The 16,280-nt window shown below is 38.9% G+C and overlaps 1 protein-coding gene across 1 annotated transcript; it reads left to right on the top strand.

The window, feature by feature from the left end:
* The first annotated feature begins 210 nt into the window (after positions 1-210).
* On the top strand, positions 211-15,010 carry pmela (premelanosome protein a). The gene is made up of 12 exons (XM_085775689.1): positions 211-339; positions 3,408-3,650; positions 4,434-4,568; positions 5,235-5,396; positions 7,277-7,561; positions 9,140-9,386; positions 9,501-10,000; positions 11,034-11,189; positions 11,297-11,399; positions 12,611-12,816; positions 12,913-13,003; positions 14,823-15,010. The coding sequence occupies exons 1-12, from the start codon at positions 261-263 to the stop codon at positions 14,968-14,970; spliced, it is 2,355 nt and encodes a 784-aa protein (XP_085631815.1). The 5' UTR covers positions 211-260; the 3' UTR covers positions 14,971-15,010.
* Positions 15,011-16,280: the final 1,270 nt, after the last annotated feature.

Raw genomic sequence — 16,280 nt, 5'->3', positions numbered from 1 at the left:
TTAAATGAGGCTCAAACAATGAAGTAAAAGTTATAAAACTGACAACAATAGTGGACACACATATTAGTGTTTGTTTGTGTTTTTTTAAGGTGGGTGGTGCCAGTTCACAGACTCACAATGATGTCAGAGGTGAGAGGAACTCAGGAGCCGCCTTAAAGAGCGTGAGGAGGTTTCTCCTCTTAAATCGTCTCAGTGGGAGTTCTGGTCTGTTCTGGTCTGGTCTGTTGGGGTTCAGGTTCTGCCGGGTGAAGGATCTCAGGATGGCGACGACGACGACGACGACTCTGGTGACGGTGGTTCTGCTGGTTTGGGCCTCGACATCATCAACCGATGCCTCAAGTGAGTAGGGTTACATGAGAAGATATTGATAATCAATCAAACAATCAATAATCTGGTGGTTTTTAAGGGGTTTTTTTCCTGTTCATTTGATCACTTCCTCCTTGGTTCTTCACTAAAAACAACTTTTCAATTGACTTTTTTTCCACTTAAATGTGTTAAATGCAAAGATTTTGTTGATATAAGTTCAATTTTCTATTTTATTTAAGACTAAATTACTAAATTTGTATTTTTTTTCTGTGTGGGTGTGAGGTAAAACCAACAGTGAGTTTAAATAATCATTTTTAATTACTGTGTCTAATGTAATTTTCTGCTTCCTATTAGTTTAGGCAGCTTATGTGTGGGTCTTTAGTGATTATGTGTGTGTGATTGTGCACATCAAATGGTCTGATATGTAATTTTCTGCCTCTTTCATGCCTCTGTTAGAAAAAGAGGGACATTATAAGCCTACAAACATCGTTTACACACCAGTTTCACACCATCAAATCGTTTCTTACACTGATTTTCCAAAGGTGTTTGGTGTAAATCAGGAAAATACTGAAATTCATAATGCTATTTCTTTTTGAAAATACATTATTATTCTTGTAAATGTGAAAATAATTGGTCATTATGTAACAATTTCATTTTTAAGTAGTGCATCTCTCTCTCTCACACACACACACACACACACACACACACACACTCAGCCTCAGTCTGGGATTACTGATGCTGCTGCTCAGCTGATGGTCACATGAAAGGGATTGGAGGAGATTGTTTCAAGTCGCGTGACTCTCACCACCAAGAACCTCGACTTTCCTGAACGCACCCTCGACTCCACAATCAGAGCTGAACATATTCTGATTTAAATGTTGCCTAATAAATCACATATACGTTTTTATGAAAGTCAAGAGTGATGTTGACGTATATGTCGCTTGTTATATCACAAGACCATCCTCGGGATATAATATTAAGATAAAAAATGAAATACCATGTTATATTCTGTATATTTGGAAATATCCAGATGATGATTTTTAAAATTTGGAATAAGATTTTGCAACCATATGTGTTAATGACATCTAATTTGAGTATAAACAGCATATATTTTATATCTTCTTTTTTAGTGTTAATCATAATTGGACTGTGGAAACATTGGTCTACAATATTAGCATATAGGCCTACTATACATTAGAGGTAGGATCACGATACCTGTGTTTCAATACGATATTATTGCGATATTAAAAATATGCTGTGATACATTTCAAACTGCAAATTATGACGTCTCCAATTGAAAACTTTGTTAACATCTGTTTTTTCTAATAAGATAAACTTCATTCTGTTCAGATCGATACTTGGCATCCGTCTATTGACACAATATCGCCGCAAAATATCGCGATACTATGCTGTATCGATTTTTTCCCCCCAACCCTATTATACATGAACATAGTAATTCAGTATATATTAAATTTGCATGTGAATAATGTAAAAGCTAAAGCTCCCAAATAGAAAAATGTACTAACAACACATAAGAGAAATAAAAAAATAAACTAATGAATGAACAGGCAATGTGGAAAAAAACTTCTACTTTTTGTATGTTTGACAATGACATGGTGTCTTGTCCAATCAGATTGGAGTATGGAGGTTAGAGTTTAGCAGAGTGAGGAGGAGTGACTTACCCTGGGGTGAGATCAGCTGTTGCAACTCGGTTGGATATTTATTGTCTGTAGACCGCAGTAAAACATCTTTCACTCTACAGACAAATGATCATTGTCTTCTACAAACATGTCAGTTAATTCACAAAAGCACAAGAGTAAACGTTGACAATATAATTTTGGTTTATTAGATTTTTCTTTGCAGATCTTAATCATCTTAATTTTTTTCTCTTTTACCTTTTAAATCCAATGATAATTCATGAGTTGTAGTGTTGGCCGACGAGCTGAAGTCTTAGGTATGTTAACGCTCTTAAATGTCCATTGTACTGAGCACAAAAAGTTGCACAAACTGATTAAAATTTGTTCAGGAAGCTTCTTTGGCCTAAATGTTCTGTTTTTACACAGGGAAATAGTTAGGTTGCACCGCCCAACTTGCAAAATAATCAAATCAATGTAAAAACTTTACTGTACTGTAAAAAAAAAAAATTGTGATATGTTATTTTTGGTATACTAACCCCAAAATGTATCCACACAGTAAAAGCTCCAGAAAATAACCCATAATTTGAAACCCAACACAAGCAACCCAGAAATTGGGTTAAAGAAATAACCCAAGAGTTTTTAATGTGTAACCCAGAAAATGGGTTACTTTTTGAAACATAACCCAGATATGGTATATAACTGGAAACAATCCAAGAATTGGGTTAAAATATTAGCTCTATGACCCAGATTATATGTTACTCTCTGAAAAATAACCCATAATTTTAACCCAACATGAGAAACCCAGAAATTGGGTTAAAGAAAAAACCCAGGAGTTTTTAGTGTGCAGCAAGTGGAGAGCACAGTATTTCAGTCTTTTTACATAATGTATTCTTTATTCTGTACAAGTTTATATAGTTTATAAATACATTTTTGCTCAGATTAATATTATCTATTGTTTTCAGTTTAGATTAAAAAAAAAAATCATTGTTTAAAATTGTGCAATCTCGTAATCTTGTTCTGTTTCTCCAACTTTCCTACTAGGCAAAAATAAGCTGTTGCTTTAGCCTACAATACACCTTTTCAGCCATACTTAACATAGAAATCCATATATCATGTTCTGTTGAATGGATGAATAAAATTATACTACTATATTACTACTAATATATATTTATTTAGCACTTTAATTTCTCTTTTTATGCTGCTGTGACAAATGAATTTCCCCTCGAGGATGAATAAAGTTCAACCTTAACCTTAAAGATTTTCCAAACAGCAGAAAATAATCAGTATTCACATATTTACATGAAAATTAAAACACAGTAAACCCCAATGAATAAAATAAAATATAATTCCACAGCAGAAGCAGCTTGGGGTTTTTAAAGATAAATAAAAATGTCATTATGTTTTATAATATTTCTTTGTTTCAGTGTGTTATGAACTCTTGTTGACTGTGGTTTTCCCTCACAGAGCCGAGGAGTCAGTTCACACGCTACCGCTCCTGGAACTCCAGGATGTATCCGGTGTGGAGAGACGGAGACGCCAGGTTCAGGAACTGTTGGTCCGGCGGCGAAGTGACCTTTGACCTCAAGAACGACGCCCCGACTCTGACCGGAGCCAGAGCGACGTTCACCATCAACCTGAACTTCCCCCCCAACCAGACGGTGCTCTCCGACGGACAGGTGGTCTGGGCACGAAACTGCACCATCGATGGTGAGATGATGATCAAACATTGTGATTCTGGGCGTTTTTCTTTGCTTCCTTATCATGTCTTTTTTCAGAATAGTAGAAAGAAATGGTAGAAAATCCACATTAAGGTTTTTATTTTACTTTATTTGTCTCTTTCGTCGGTAGATTTCTCCTAAATTCACCAAAAGTTATTCTGACCCATGTCATGTCAGGTGTCATTGTAAAGCTCTCTCTCTCCTGAACAATGATGTAGGCTCCAACATTTGTCTTTCCTCCGTATCAGCAACAAATCGTAAAAGTACGGTTGACAAATAACAATTCATGCAATTTTACAGTCTTTAAGTCTTTAAAGGCCGTTTTCTCAGAAAGAGTTTTTCAGACTCTGAGCTAGAAATCTCCACTTCAGCAGCACTTACAGACACCAAACCTTCCAGTTTGATCCCTTTCTATATTCTGAAGGTTTTTACAGAGGGGATTGTTGATATATCATTCACAGCCTGATTTATACTACAACATTTTATTCCCAAAAACATGACAAGAGATAAAATCCAAAATCCTCTCTGTAAAAACTTCTGACTCTAATATGTCAACAAAATAAAACAATAATTTTAAAAGTGGCTTTATCCATCGTTCATATTTCTGTTCTGGAAATGTATGCAAATTAGCGCATATTTAATTAGATATTGCCTCATTTACATGTTTAAACATAGAATTTGACAAAATTTGTAATACAAAAAATATTTGTCTGAATGGAAGTTTCGTGATGATACCTGTGATCAGTGATGAATGCTGTGTCTTGTCTCTCAGGGCGACAGTACCAGGAGGGTCAGGCTGTTTATCCCGACCAGGACGCGGAGCAGAAGGGATGTTTCCCAGACGGCACGCCGTTCCCCCGGAGCCAGAACAAGAAGCCTCACTACGTGTTTGTGTGGAAGACGTGGGGTAAAAACACATTTCACACAGTTTCATTTTTAGTTTCAGTCTGTTACTGTATAACTGAGTGATGAGATGAGAAAGTAAACAACCAAGAAAAACTGTAGAAGCACACACACGCACATCCACAAAATATAAGAACTAAAACATGAGGTCTGCACACTAGAAAGTAGCTGCAAAGTTATTCTTAATTAGCCCATCTTAATTAGTAGCCAAAACGTCACACAAAAAGGTGAAATAAAGAATAAGTTAGGAGCTACTTCTGGTTTTCAGACCTCGTTTTACCAAAGTAAACAATCAACTCTTCCACCCGAAGCTTGTAAACCCACCAGGAGAAGCTTCTTCATCTCAGATTTTTAAAAATATTTTTCCATGATGTGTGATCATCACTTTTTTTACATGTGACAACCCAATGCAACAGAAAAAAATGTGTTAAATTTGACCTTATTATAATAATAGCTTTATTTGAATAGCACATAATGCAGCTCAAAGTGCAAAATGTGCAAAATGAGATAAAATAAATGATCTTCTTTTGGTAACTGAATCTATTTGAAGCAAATAATATCATGTATTAACTTGTGCAGGTAACCGACTGTTATCATCATCCTGAGTCTCTGTGCATTGATCCCCAGTCCGGCTGTTTATAATAATGACATTGTGTTTTTCTTCTTGCAGGGCGTTACTGGCAGGTGGCGGACGGTCCGTCCTCGTTCCTGACGATCGGCACCGACAACGTCCCGCTGGGCTCCTACAACATGGAGGTGGTGATCTACCACAGCCGCAGCAGAGACAAGTTCATCCCTCTGGGCTACGCCTCCACCATGTTCACCATCACAGGTCACACTCACAGTTCCTCCTGACTTTATTACTTCTATCTATTTATTTGTATGGTAACACTTTACTTGAATAGGTATTCATAAGATTGACATAACACTGTCACAACCATGACATAAGAGCTGTCATAAACATCAATGAATACTTATGACAGCTGTCGTTAAGTGTCATTCGGTAAGTTATGTCACTTTTGATGCAAAGTTGACATTGTTTGAGATGTTCCTTGTTATGAGAACTTGACATAATTTTTAAAGTTTGGCAATTAGGTCTGCTATGACAGTTTACATTGTCTTTATGTCAAGTTGTCAGAACAAAAACATCTCAAACAATGTCAACTTTGCATTAAAAGTGACATAACTTACTGAATGACACTTAACGACAGCTGTCATAAGTATTCATTGATGTTTATGACAGCTGTTATGTCATGGTTGTGACAGTGTTATGTCAATCTTATGAATACCTATTCAAGTAAAGTGTTACCATTTGTATTTCTACAACAATCCCCATGCAGTGATGGCAAGTAACAAAGTACAAATACTTTGTTACTGTACTTAAGTAGAATTTTCAGGTACTTTGTACTTTTAGAAGTATTTATTTTTCTGACAACTTTTTACTTTTACTCAGTACATTTTTAACGCAAATATCGGTACTTTCTACTCTCTGTACTTATATTTCCCCAAAAGGCTTGTTACTTTTTTTATCAGGGTTTCCGCAGCAAAATAAAATTATAGCTCCACTTGAGCTGAGTCTTCATACAGTAATTCCTCCTCAGCGGGGTCGGGGTCTTCATATCACGCCGGCGGGTCGTCTCGCTCTCTTTTTTCTCATTTGTACAATACAAATGCCTACAATTGACTATAGTGAAGTACTTTAGGATACATCTTGTGTCTGGAAGGTAAACTTAATGTTTGTTCAAACAATAACATTGATGTAATGGATTCCAGATAAATTATTGTGTGGTTATTAGCTTTGCAGTGAATCGTGCAATAGAAATACTTTTTACTTTTAGAAATACTTTTGAGTAAATTTAAGAGCCTGTACTTTTTACACTGCAAAAATTCTAAATCTTACCAAGAATATTTGTCTTATTTCTAGTCAAAATAAATCTAATCATACATAAAATAAGACTCATCACATTTTAAAAAGTAGCTTGTTTTTAGACATTTTTTAATTTTTTCAAGCAAATTTTCCACTTGAAATAAGTAGAAAAATCTGATAGTGGAGCAAGTTTTTCTTTCTTATTACAAACATAAAAAACTTGCTTTCACTGGCAGATTTTTCTACTTATTTCAAATGAAAATTAGTTTGAAACAAGTGAAAATTATCTAAAAACAAGTAAATTTTTAGGTGATGAGTCTTATTTTAAAGGGACAACGAGGAGTTTCTAATCGGATATAAATATATCATTCTGTCTCTATCGTTATTTTGTTACTATTAGTGGTGGTGGAGATGCTGGTCGAGCCGACCAGCGTTTCTTTACTTTCAGTTTCGCAACGAGTCATGAGAATAACGTAGCTGAATCGCCGTTTATGGTCGGAACTACGATGGTATGTGATCGTATTTTACGGTGCGCGCGGAGGCTCATAAATGTAGTGTGAAAACGCTTCGCTTTTCCAAAACTTCTCGTTGTCCCTTTAAGTGGAAAGAGATTCGTTTTGACTAGAAATGAGATATTTTGACAAGAAATAAGACAAATATTCTTGGAAAGATTTTGAGTTTTTGCAGTGTACTTTTACTTGAGTAGATATTTGGATCAGTACTTTCACTTTTACCAAAGTCGTTTTTTACACAGGTACTTTTACTTCTACTCAAGTAAAGAATCTGGATCTCTGTCCCCATGTTTTTTTTTTTACACCTCCTCCGTGCTCCTCCTCCGTCTTCAGACCAGGTTCCCTTCACCGTGTCTCTGGCCCAAGTCGACGACGTGAACCAGAACGACCAGAACTTCATCCAGAACCGCGCCGTGGCCTTCAACGTCCAGCTGCACGACCCCAGCCAGTACCTCGACAGCGCCGACATCAGCTTCAGCTGGGACTTCGGCGACAGCACGGGGACTCTGATCTCCAGAGAGCGCAGCGTCACACACACCTACCTGGCCGTCGGCACCTTCAAGCCTCAGGTGGTGCTGATGGCCAGCATCCCTAACGGCTGCGCCAACCCCACGGCCGGTGAGATTTAAAGACCATAAAGATCATGTTCAGGGGCCATTTTAGTCTTAAAGGACAATTCCAGGCAAATTCAACCTGAGGCTCTAGTTTTCTAATATTTTAGGTCTAAGTGAATGAATTTCTTTTTAATGTCTCCTGTTCTGCAGTAGTTCTGTCTGTCTCTGCATCGCCACAGCATCTTATAATGGGAGTAGACAGATCTTAGGCTGTTTAGGCTGTTTACATCCCACAAAACTGCAAATTTTTTTTTCCTACAGACAACGTCAGATGTCTTCAAACAAACACAGAGGAGTTTGTCCACTTCAAGAAAGCCGACATGTTTGTAAACGGAGCTGTGATACACAGTCTCATGAAGTCTTGCGCGATCTCGCCAAGTCTCGTGCAAGAGTCGAGTTGAAGGCTCAGTATGTTGTTTGTTTTATCAACAAAGGAAAATCAACTCAGAGCTACGTTTTTGTAGCAGCGAGAGTAAATCTGGACATTGTTTATTCTACCTGTAAACATACTGAGCCCCAACTTGACTCTCATGCGAGACTTCGTATTACAGCTCTGTTTACAAACATGTCGTCTTTCTTGAAGTGAACAAACTCCTCGGTGTATGTTTGAAGACATCTGACGTTGTCTGTGGAGAAAAAAAAGTGGTTTTATGGGATGTAAACAGCCTAAACAGCCTAAGATCTGTCTACTCCCATTATAAGCTGCTGTGGCGATGCAGAGACAGACAGAACTACTGCAGAACAGGAGACATTAAAAAGAAATTCAATAATTCTGTTGAAACTAGAGCCCCAGGTTGAATTTGCTAGGAATTGTCCTTTAAGTGCTGAGAATTTGTGGAATTTAGTCCTAGTCTCAAACTTAAAGCAGAAGTAAGCGATCCGGTGGTTTTGGCTAACTTCCTGTCAGCCGATGGAGTTAGCAGTCCCCGCCCTCGTCCCTACGTCACCACATTCACGCGCATCCCTTGGCTGCACACACAGAGAGGACCGCCCCTTTATGCCGTTCTCTCTCCTCATTGGATAAAGGTTGTAGGATACAAGGAAAGTTTTCTCCTCGGCTTACAGCAGAGCAGAGTGACTGACAGACCCGTGTTTCAGACCAAACACTCTATATAAGTGATTGCTGTCGGAAGATATAACTATTTAAGACTTATATTAACACAAATATTCCACTTACTTCTGCTTTAATTCCAAATGTAGCCTATATATTTTGTATTATTTTGTAGATTAGGGTCAAAATACTGTTAAATATAAACTCCCATCGACCATTTAACTGTTCTCTGCGATATTTCTATATTCGTATATAAGGATACCAGTCAGCGATTGGTCATTCCTATAAATTTGGAAGTGACGTCATCTAAAATTCAGTTTATGGCGCATAGTACTGGTAACTCAGCTCTGAGACTGATACTTCAGATTCAGTCCTACACTTCACTCAAAGTGTGAGTGAGATGCTTGATAACTAACTTTTAGGTGCAGCTTAGATTCTAAGAAGCTTGATAAATATGACCATATGATATCCGTTTCACTGTCGCTGTCCTGAATCAAGTTTTACTCAGTTGTTTTCTAACTTTTCTCTCAGCGGCTCCGGTCGTCGACGCCTCCATCGTTCCGGCCGTCGTCGTGACGGCAGCAGCTCCGGCCGAGGGAGGAGACACGACCGCTGTGGAGGTTCCTGCGTCTGACGCCACGGCGCTGGACACAGCTGCAGAAACGGCCGACGGAGAAGCAGCAGCAGCAGCAGCAGCAGATACAGATGCAGAAGCAGCGGAGGAGGTTGCACCTGCAGCAGGCGATGCAGCCGTTGTTCCAGCAGAGCAAGATCCAGCTGCTGCAGACACAGATGCTGCTGCAGCTGTAGAAGAAACAGATGCTGCTGCTGCCGTAGAAACAGATGCTGCTGCTGCCGTAGAAACAGATGCTGCAGCTGTAGCAGACACAGATGCAGCTGCAGCCGTAGTAGCAGACGCTGCTGCTGCTGCAGAAGAAGCAGATGCTGCAGCTGGAGACGTGACCACTGCTGCTCCCGTTGCTCCTGCAGCTGAAGATGCTGCCACAGCCGCTGCAGATGAAGCTGCGGTGGTGACAGACGCAGCTGCAGAAAACGTCGCCGTGGTCGATGCCGCCGTTGCTGCTGCTGCTGTTGCTTCGGTCGCACCCGTTGTTGCAGAAGGAGAAGCTGCAGTCGAAGTCGCTGACGGTGTCACAGTCGCTCCTGTGACAGAAGAAGTTGAAATTATCACGACTGTTGATGCTGATGCTGAAGCTGCTGCTGCTGCTGCTGCTGTTGCTGCCACGGCGGTCGTCGTGGTTGCGACGGAGGCTCCTGCAGACAACGCCATCGCTGCTGCTGCCGTCGCCACCGAGGCCGCGGCTGCAGAGGAACCTGAGGCCGAGGCGGTGGAGACGGAGAACGCAGTGGCAGCGACTGCAGCTGCAACAGGTGAGACAGCACTTTACTGTTTTTTTTGTTTGTTTTTTCCTTTCTTTCTTTCTCATTAATTTATTTCTTCTTTTTTTTTCTTTTTTTTTTCCATTCTAAGAAAAGAAAAAATACACAATAATCAGGTGGCAGTAACATAAAAACCCATCAACACCATAAAACATAAGGGAGGACAAAATACAAACAAACCAAAAAAAACAACAACAAAACAAAAACAAAACAAACAAAAGGAACCTACATTTAACAGCATAAAATAATCAAAACATATAATCAGTAAGTGCATACTACATATTTTACACGCACCATAAATTCATATCATAACTCAATAAATAAAAGATTAAATAATTCACTCCACAGCCACCATAAAAAGAAACAACAACAATCCCAAAAACAAAAACATACAAAACAATAAACTATATTGAATCTTCATCCCAAGTTTTTGTTATTGCGAGGATTTTCCCATCTTTTTCTCTCTTTTCTCTCTTGCGCTTTACTGTTAACGGAGATGTTAAATAGACAAAAGAAGACGACAGATCATGTGACAAAACACACACAGATACAGACGCTGTGTTGTTTGTTCTTTGGATACATTTGCACAAAACAGTAAATAGAGATACAGACTTTATTTATTCCCTAGTAGCCAATCTATTTGTATAATGATGAAGAAGGAGGAAAAGAAAAAGAAGACAAAAAGGTAGAAGAACAACAAGAACAAGACGAAGGATCCAAACAACCTCAGGACTTTGCTACCCTGTAACTGTGATACCTGACTTCCTGTTCCGATCACATGATCATCATTTATTTAGTCCAATCGAGGGCTTGAACCAAGCAATATTTGACTTTTTTATTCTTTGTTTTTGTGTATAATCGTTAACATAAAGACATGAGATTAATAAAGTCATTCTTATTCTTGTTCTTATTGGTTGTCATTGATCTGAACTCTGTATTTTCTGTGTCTGAATCAGTCTGATTGTGTTGTTCTTCTTGTTTTTTCTCCCCCCAGTGCAACCGGCCGGTGAGGAAGCAGAAGCAGCGGCTGCAGCTCCGGCCGACGCTGAAGTTCAGGCCGAGGTGGAAACAGACGCAGCACAAGTTGCTCTGGTCGTGGCTAAAAGACAAGCTCCGGAGCTGACGGCCGACTGCACCGTCTACCGCTACGGCTCCCTGGCCACTTCTCTGGACGTCGTCCGTGAGTTAACATGGATCTTCTTTTAAATTATTGTTATTATTATGGCAAATTAGACTTTGAGTATGAATAATAAAATATATCTGTTCTTTCATCTGTCCATCCTGCAGAGGGGATTGAAAGTGCAGAGATTGTCCTGGTGTCCAACGTCATGTCTCTGGCCACTGAACTGGAGCAAAACGCTGTGGACCTGACGATTTCCTGTCAGGGAAGGTAAAGAGAAACTCTCCATCCATCAACCATCACATCTTTCTTTCTTTCTTTCTTTCTTTCTTTCTTTCTTTCTTTCTTCCCATTCAAACTCACAACATGGTTATTATAGTTTGAAAATTTTCATTAGTTTTTATTTTTAAAAGTTTTAGTTTTTCAGTTTGCTTTTTAATTCCAGTTTAGTTTCAACGAGTGATGAATCAGTTCTAGTTTAGTTTTTATTTTAGAGGAATTTACTAGTTTTTATTTAGTTTTAGTTTAGTTTTTATTTTAGACACATTTTTATTTAGTTTTAGTACTAGTTTTAGTTTATTTTTAAATTTTAGAGGAATTTACTAGTTTTTATTCAGTCTTAGTTTAGTTTTTATTTAGTCTTAGTACTACTTCTAGTTTAGTTTTTATTTTAGAGGAATTTACTAGTTTTTATTTAGTTTTAGTTTTTATTTTAGAGGAATTGACCAGTTTTTATTTAGTCTTAGTCTTAGTTGTAGTTGGTCAGGTTTTAGGAGAAAGCCTCTGTCAGACCTGGTGAGATGAACTTTTAGTTGCATCCATCCCATAATGTTCCCATCAGTCCTCATCAGGTTCATCAGGTTCTTGGAGTACGACCTGTGGGTCGTACTCCAAGTCGTCCCATACTGAGCTGTGGCGTTTTCTTCCTGCAGCTTTAGACATCGACAAGAAAACTACAACTAAGCTGATGAACTCTAGTTTGAGTTAATTTTACATTGTTCATTGTGGTTTTGATTTAGTTCTCTTTTTTATTATTATTATTTCAGTTTACTAGATTATTTTTTCGCTGCTAGTTTTAGTTTTAGTCTTAGTTGACTATAACAACCCTGACTCCCATCAGATCACACCCTGACAACTGAACAAACTAAAATATTGCACTGTAACCACTGGACAGCGTATGAGTCTAAAAGCCGAAGCTGTCGGGGCCTGGAAATGGAAATAAAGTGGCTCCAACTCAATAAATAGAGCAGACAGAGCGGGTCAAGAGGTTCACTTACTGTTCAGCCGTACACCATTAGAGGTGTATTGATTTGATCTTATCTTGATATTGTAACTAATGCATCACTTACTTCCTGGTTTGGATTCATGGAAACTGTGTCATGTAGTGTTATTAGTGGATAATGTTTTGCAGAAGAGGTGAAAACAAGTTTTTATTTGCACTAATCTTTGGTCTCTTTGTTTCTGTGTCTCCAACTCTTCAGTTTACCAAGTGAAGTTTGCACCGTGGTCTCAGACGCCGACTGCATCACCCCAGTAGAGACGGTCTGCGGCGTCGCCACGCCCTCTCCAGACTGCCAGATGATCCTCCGCCAGTTCTTCAACGACACCGGAGTGTTTTGCATCAACGTCTCTTTGACCAATGATGTCAGTCTCGCTGTGGCGAGCGCCAGAGTCAGCGTAACAGTCGGTGAGTAAAAGAAACACTAAATAATAACTAAACTAAACTTCATCTGCAGGTTTTTTATTCTCTCTCATCGATGAAATGTGTTTTTTTCCTCTGCAGGATCCGTCGGCTCCCCGGCTGGAACCGCCGCCACCGTCCTGGGCGTCATGGTTCTCGCCTGCGTCGTCTGTTGTATTGGTTTGATGTACAGGTGAGTTCTTAAAGGAGACATATTCTGCCCCTTCTCTACAAATTAAAATAGTTCCCAGGTGTCTTAAAGACATGTTTGTGACATGCTTTGGTCAAAATCCCCCAAGGATCAAACATCACAGCTCTTTTCATCCTCTCAAACCAGCCCTGTTCAGAACGGCTGGTTGCAGTGCCTGTCCCTTTAAATGCAAATGAGCCACTGCTTGCCCCACCCCTTCTACAGGTAGGGGTGGGGTTATGCAAATTTGAAAACTAGTTACATCACTGCCAGACAACTGAGGGAACAGCTCGTAAAACCACATGGATTTCAACCTAGGGAGCCTGAAAATTACAGATTTGTCAGTTGTTACATTTTAGGGGCCGAAAGGAAAAACAAACACCCAAATATATGTTAAAGAGCCTTCAAAAAGTGATATTTCCATAATATGTCCCCTTTAATGTGTAAACCGATATAGCTCTGGAAAATATCAAAAGACCACTTAAAAATGTTCTTTAATAAATCAACTTCTCTACATGTTTGGTAGCCGTTCGATTCAACTGTCTTTTGAATTTCAACACAAGCAAAACTCACTGACATGATCAGTGAGTTTACCTGGACCAAAACATATTTAATGAAGGTTATAAAAACCACAGCTGCAATTAAAAATGAGGGTTATTCCACCAACTCTTCTTAAGTTAAAAAAAAAAGAAAGAAAATGAAAATGAATATGAACTTATTTTCTTTGCATTATTATTATTATTCAAGGTCTAAAAGCACTGCATCTTTTTTCCTATTTTGACCAGCTGTCATTTTCTGCAGATAAATACTCTAAATAATAATATTTTTATTTAAAATTTGGGAGAAATGTTGTCAGTAGTTAAAAGAATAAAACAAAATTGTTCATTTTACTCAAAAACATTCATTTAAATGGTAAAAAGTAAACCAGAGAAACTCATAATTCTGAAGTGGTCTCTTAATTTTTTTCCAGAGCTGTATATATACATAGTGTGGACAACAGATTCATATAGTGACATATAACATAGTTCATGAAGTATTGGAGACACTAAAGGTCCAAGACTGTCCACTGCAGCAGGCGGATGCTGAAGTGCTTTTTGGGGGATGAAATGCAATAAACCAATCAGAGTATCAGATGATCTCAGTCACTGTAGAGAGAAGACCAACAGGCTGTTTATTAATAGAGCAGTCAGTGTCTCATGAGGGTTTAATACTAAGTGGTGGAGCGACATTATCACTGTCTCTGTAATATATTGATTTTTATCAATAAAATACTCCTGTGTACATGTACATGTACATGTACATAATGTGCCTCTAATGTACAGATACCCATACTGTATATATATCCACACCAAAGCCCATTGACATACAGTATGTTCATATTATACGTAAATATAAAACACAGACATGTATGTAGCATATGATTTATATAGTTTTGATATAATGTTAAAGGGATAGTTCAACATTTTGGCAAATTGGCCCATGGTAGGTTCATTACCTTTAATTGTTGGTGCAAGCTATTTTTAGAACGGCGGAGCAGAGCCGCGAGCTGCTCAGAGCTACGCTACGGAGGCTCATGGGATTTCTTGGTTTCCCTCATCAAACTCATCTAAGGGCGCTTTCACACCAACAGCAGTTGGTGCGCACTAAACAGTCCATTCGAACCAAAAGCTCTTAGTTCGGTTTGTTTTCGCACATCAGCGGTTTTGCATGAATTTACCTCTAAAACAACTGCCAAATTGCCAAAATGTTGAACTGTCCCAGTATGACTGCAACATGCGTATAAATGTAACTCACCTATCTCACCTGTCCTGTGTGTGAACAGGCGGTTCAAGCAGTACCAGCCTCTGAGAGACGACCACGGCGACGGCGGCAGCTCCGCGGTGACGTCGGTGCCTCTGTTGTTGTGGAACCTGCTGAGTCGACAGTCGCCTGGAGAAAGTCGTCCTCTGCTGCAGGGACGGATCGTCTGAACGTCATCATCATCATCATCATCATCATCATCATCATCAACTCAATGCACTGAACATACACGACACACACTCTATAACGTATTGGCTTTATACTCCTAACACTCCCAGTAATGTCCTGAATGTATGAAACCAGAACCAGAGACGTGGACCGGCCCCCGTGCACAGCCACATTTGTACGAAATATATTAAAAAAATGTGTAATAAAACATGTTGAAAGTGATATTTATTTTGACCTACATTATGTTTTATTAATTGGCACTGACATGATTAGTTTGTAGAACTTATTGTCTTGTTTCTCTTATTTTGTGGTCGACAGTATTTACAACTAAAACCAATTGGAGAAAAAAAGTAATAAAAATCAGTGTAAACTCAATTAAGCTCCATTTATTTACAACGTAATTTAAATCACGTTCGCCACAGAACATTAACAATGTTTGATACCCTGAAATAAACGATTAAAATGGAAACTTTATCACCATCGTGTGTGTGTGTGTGTGTGTGTGTGTGTGTGTGTGTGTGTGTTTCCTTTGTGCTGCTGCAGTTATTTCTAATGTGATAATAAACATGCTAAATACATTTCCACATCATTGCACAAACCTTGAGGTAAATACATGACACATATTTCATATTTGACTATTTAGTAGTCTGGTTCTATTTAATATAGTAATTCTGCAGTGTATATATGTTCTTTTTTTGCTTTTAAAGGGATAGTTCAACATTTTGGCAAATTGACCCAGTGCCATAATCCCTATAGTCATAGCAGTAGGTTCGTTACCTTCAATTGTCGGTGCAAGCTATTTTTAGAGAGGCAGAGCAGAGCCGTGAGCTGCTCAGAGCTACGCTACGGAGGCTAATGGGATTTCTTGGTTTCCCTCATCAAACTCATCAAATGCACAATCCAACAACTCCAAAACGCTCTGGTGGACAAGTTGTGACCTGCACATTCACCACGCTATGAGATAATAACAGAACGTTACCAGACAGAGTTGTTTGGAAATTCATGCAAAACCTCTGATGCACGTTGCCATCAGCGACAGTTTCTCATCAAGCAGTCTCTGCATTTACCTCTAAAACAACTCTGTCTGGGCCAATTTGCCAAAATGTTGAACTATCCCTTTAAAGCAGAAGTAAGTGATATATTTGTGTTAATATAAGTCTTAAATAGTTCTATCTTCCGACAGCAATCACTTACATAGAGTGTTTGGACCGAAACACGGGTCTGTCAGTCCCTCTGCTCTGCTCTGAGCCGAGGAGAAAACATTTATCGTATCCTCAGTGACGGCTGGTATCAATGGGCTAGTGGGGCTAAG

The sequence above is a fragment of the Trachurus japonicus genome, chromosome 5, assembly GCF_045865225.1.
Source record: "Trachurus japonicus isolate A0001 chromosome 5, Traja_1.0".
In the NCBI taxonomy this organism is placed as follows: Eukaryota; Metazoa; Chordata; class Actinopteri; order Carangiformes; family Carangidae; genus Trachurus; species Trachurus japonicus.
Note: the sequence above shows the minus strand (reverse complement) of the source record. Positions and strands in the feature narration are given on the sequence as shown.

Bases quoted from the DNA above. Each gene is read 5' to 3' on its own strand.
- pmela (XM_085775689.1), top strand. From the start codon at position 261: ATGGCGACGACGACGACGACGACTCTGGTGACGGTGGTTCTGCTGGTT. The intron at 340-3,407 runs GTGAGTAGGGTT...TTTCCCTCACAG, and splicing joins ATCATCAACCGATGCCTCAA to AGCCGAGGAGTCAGTTCACA. The intron at 11,190-11,296 runs GTGAGTTAACAT...TCCATCCTGCAG, and splicing joins CACTTCTCTGGACGTCGTCC to AGGGGATTGAAAGTGCAGAG.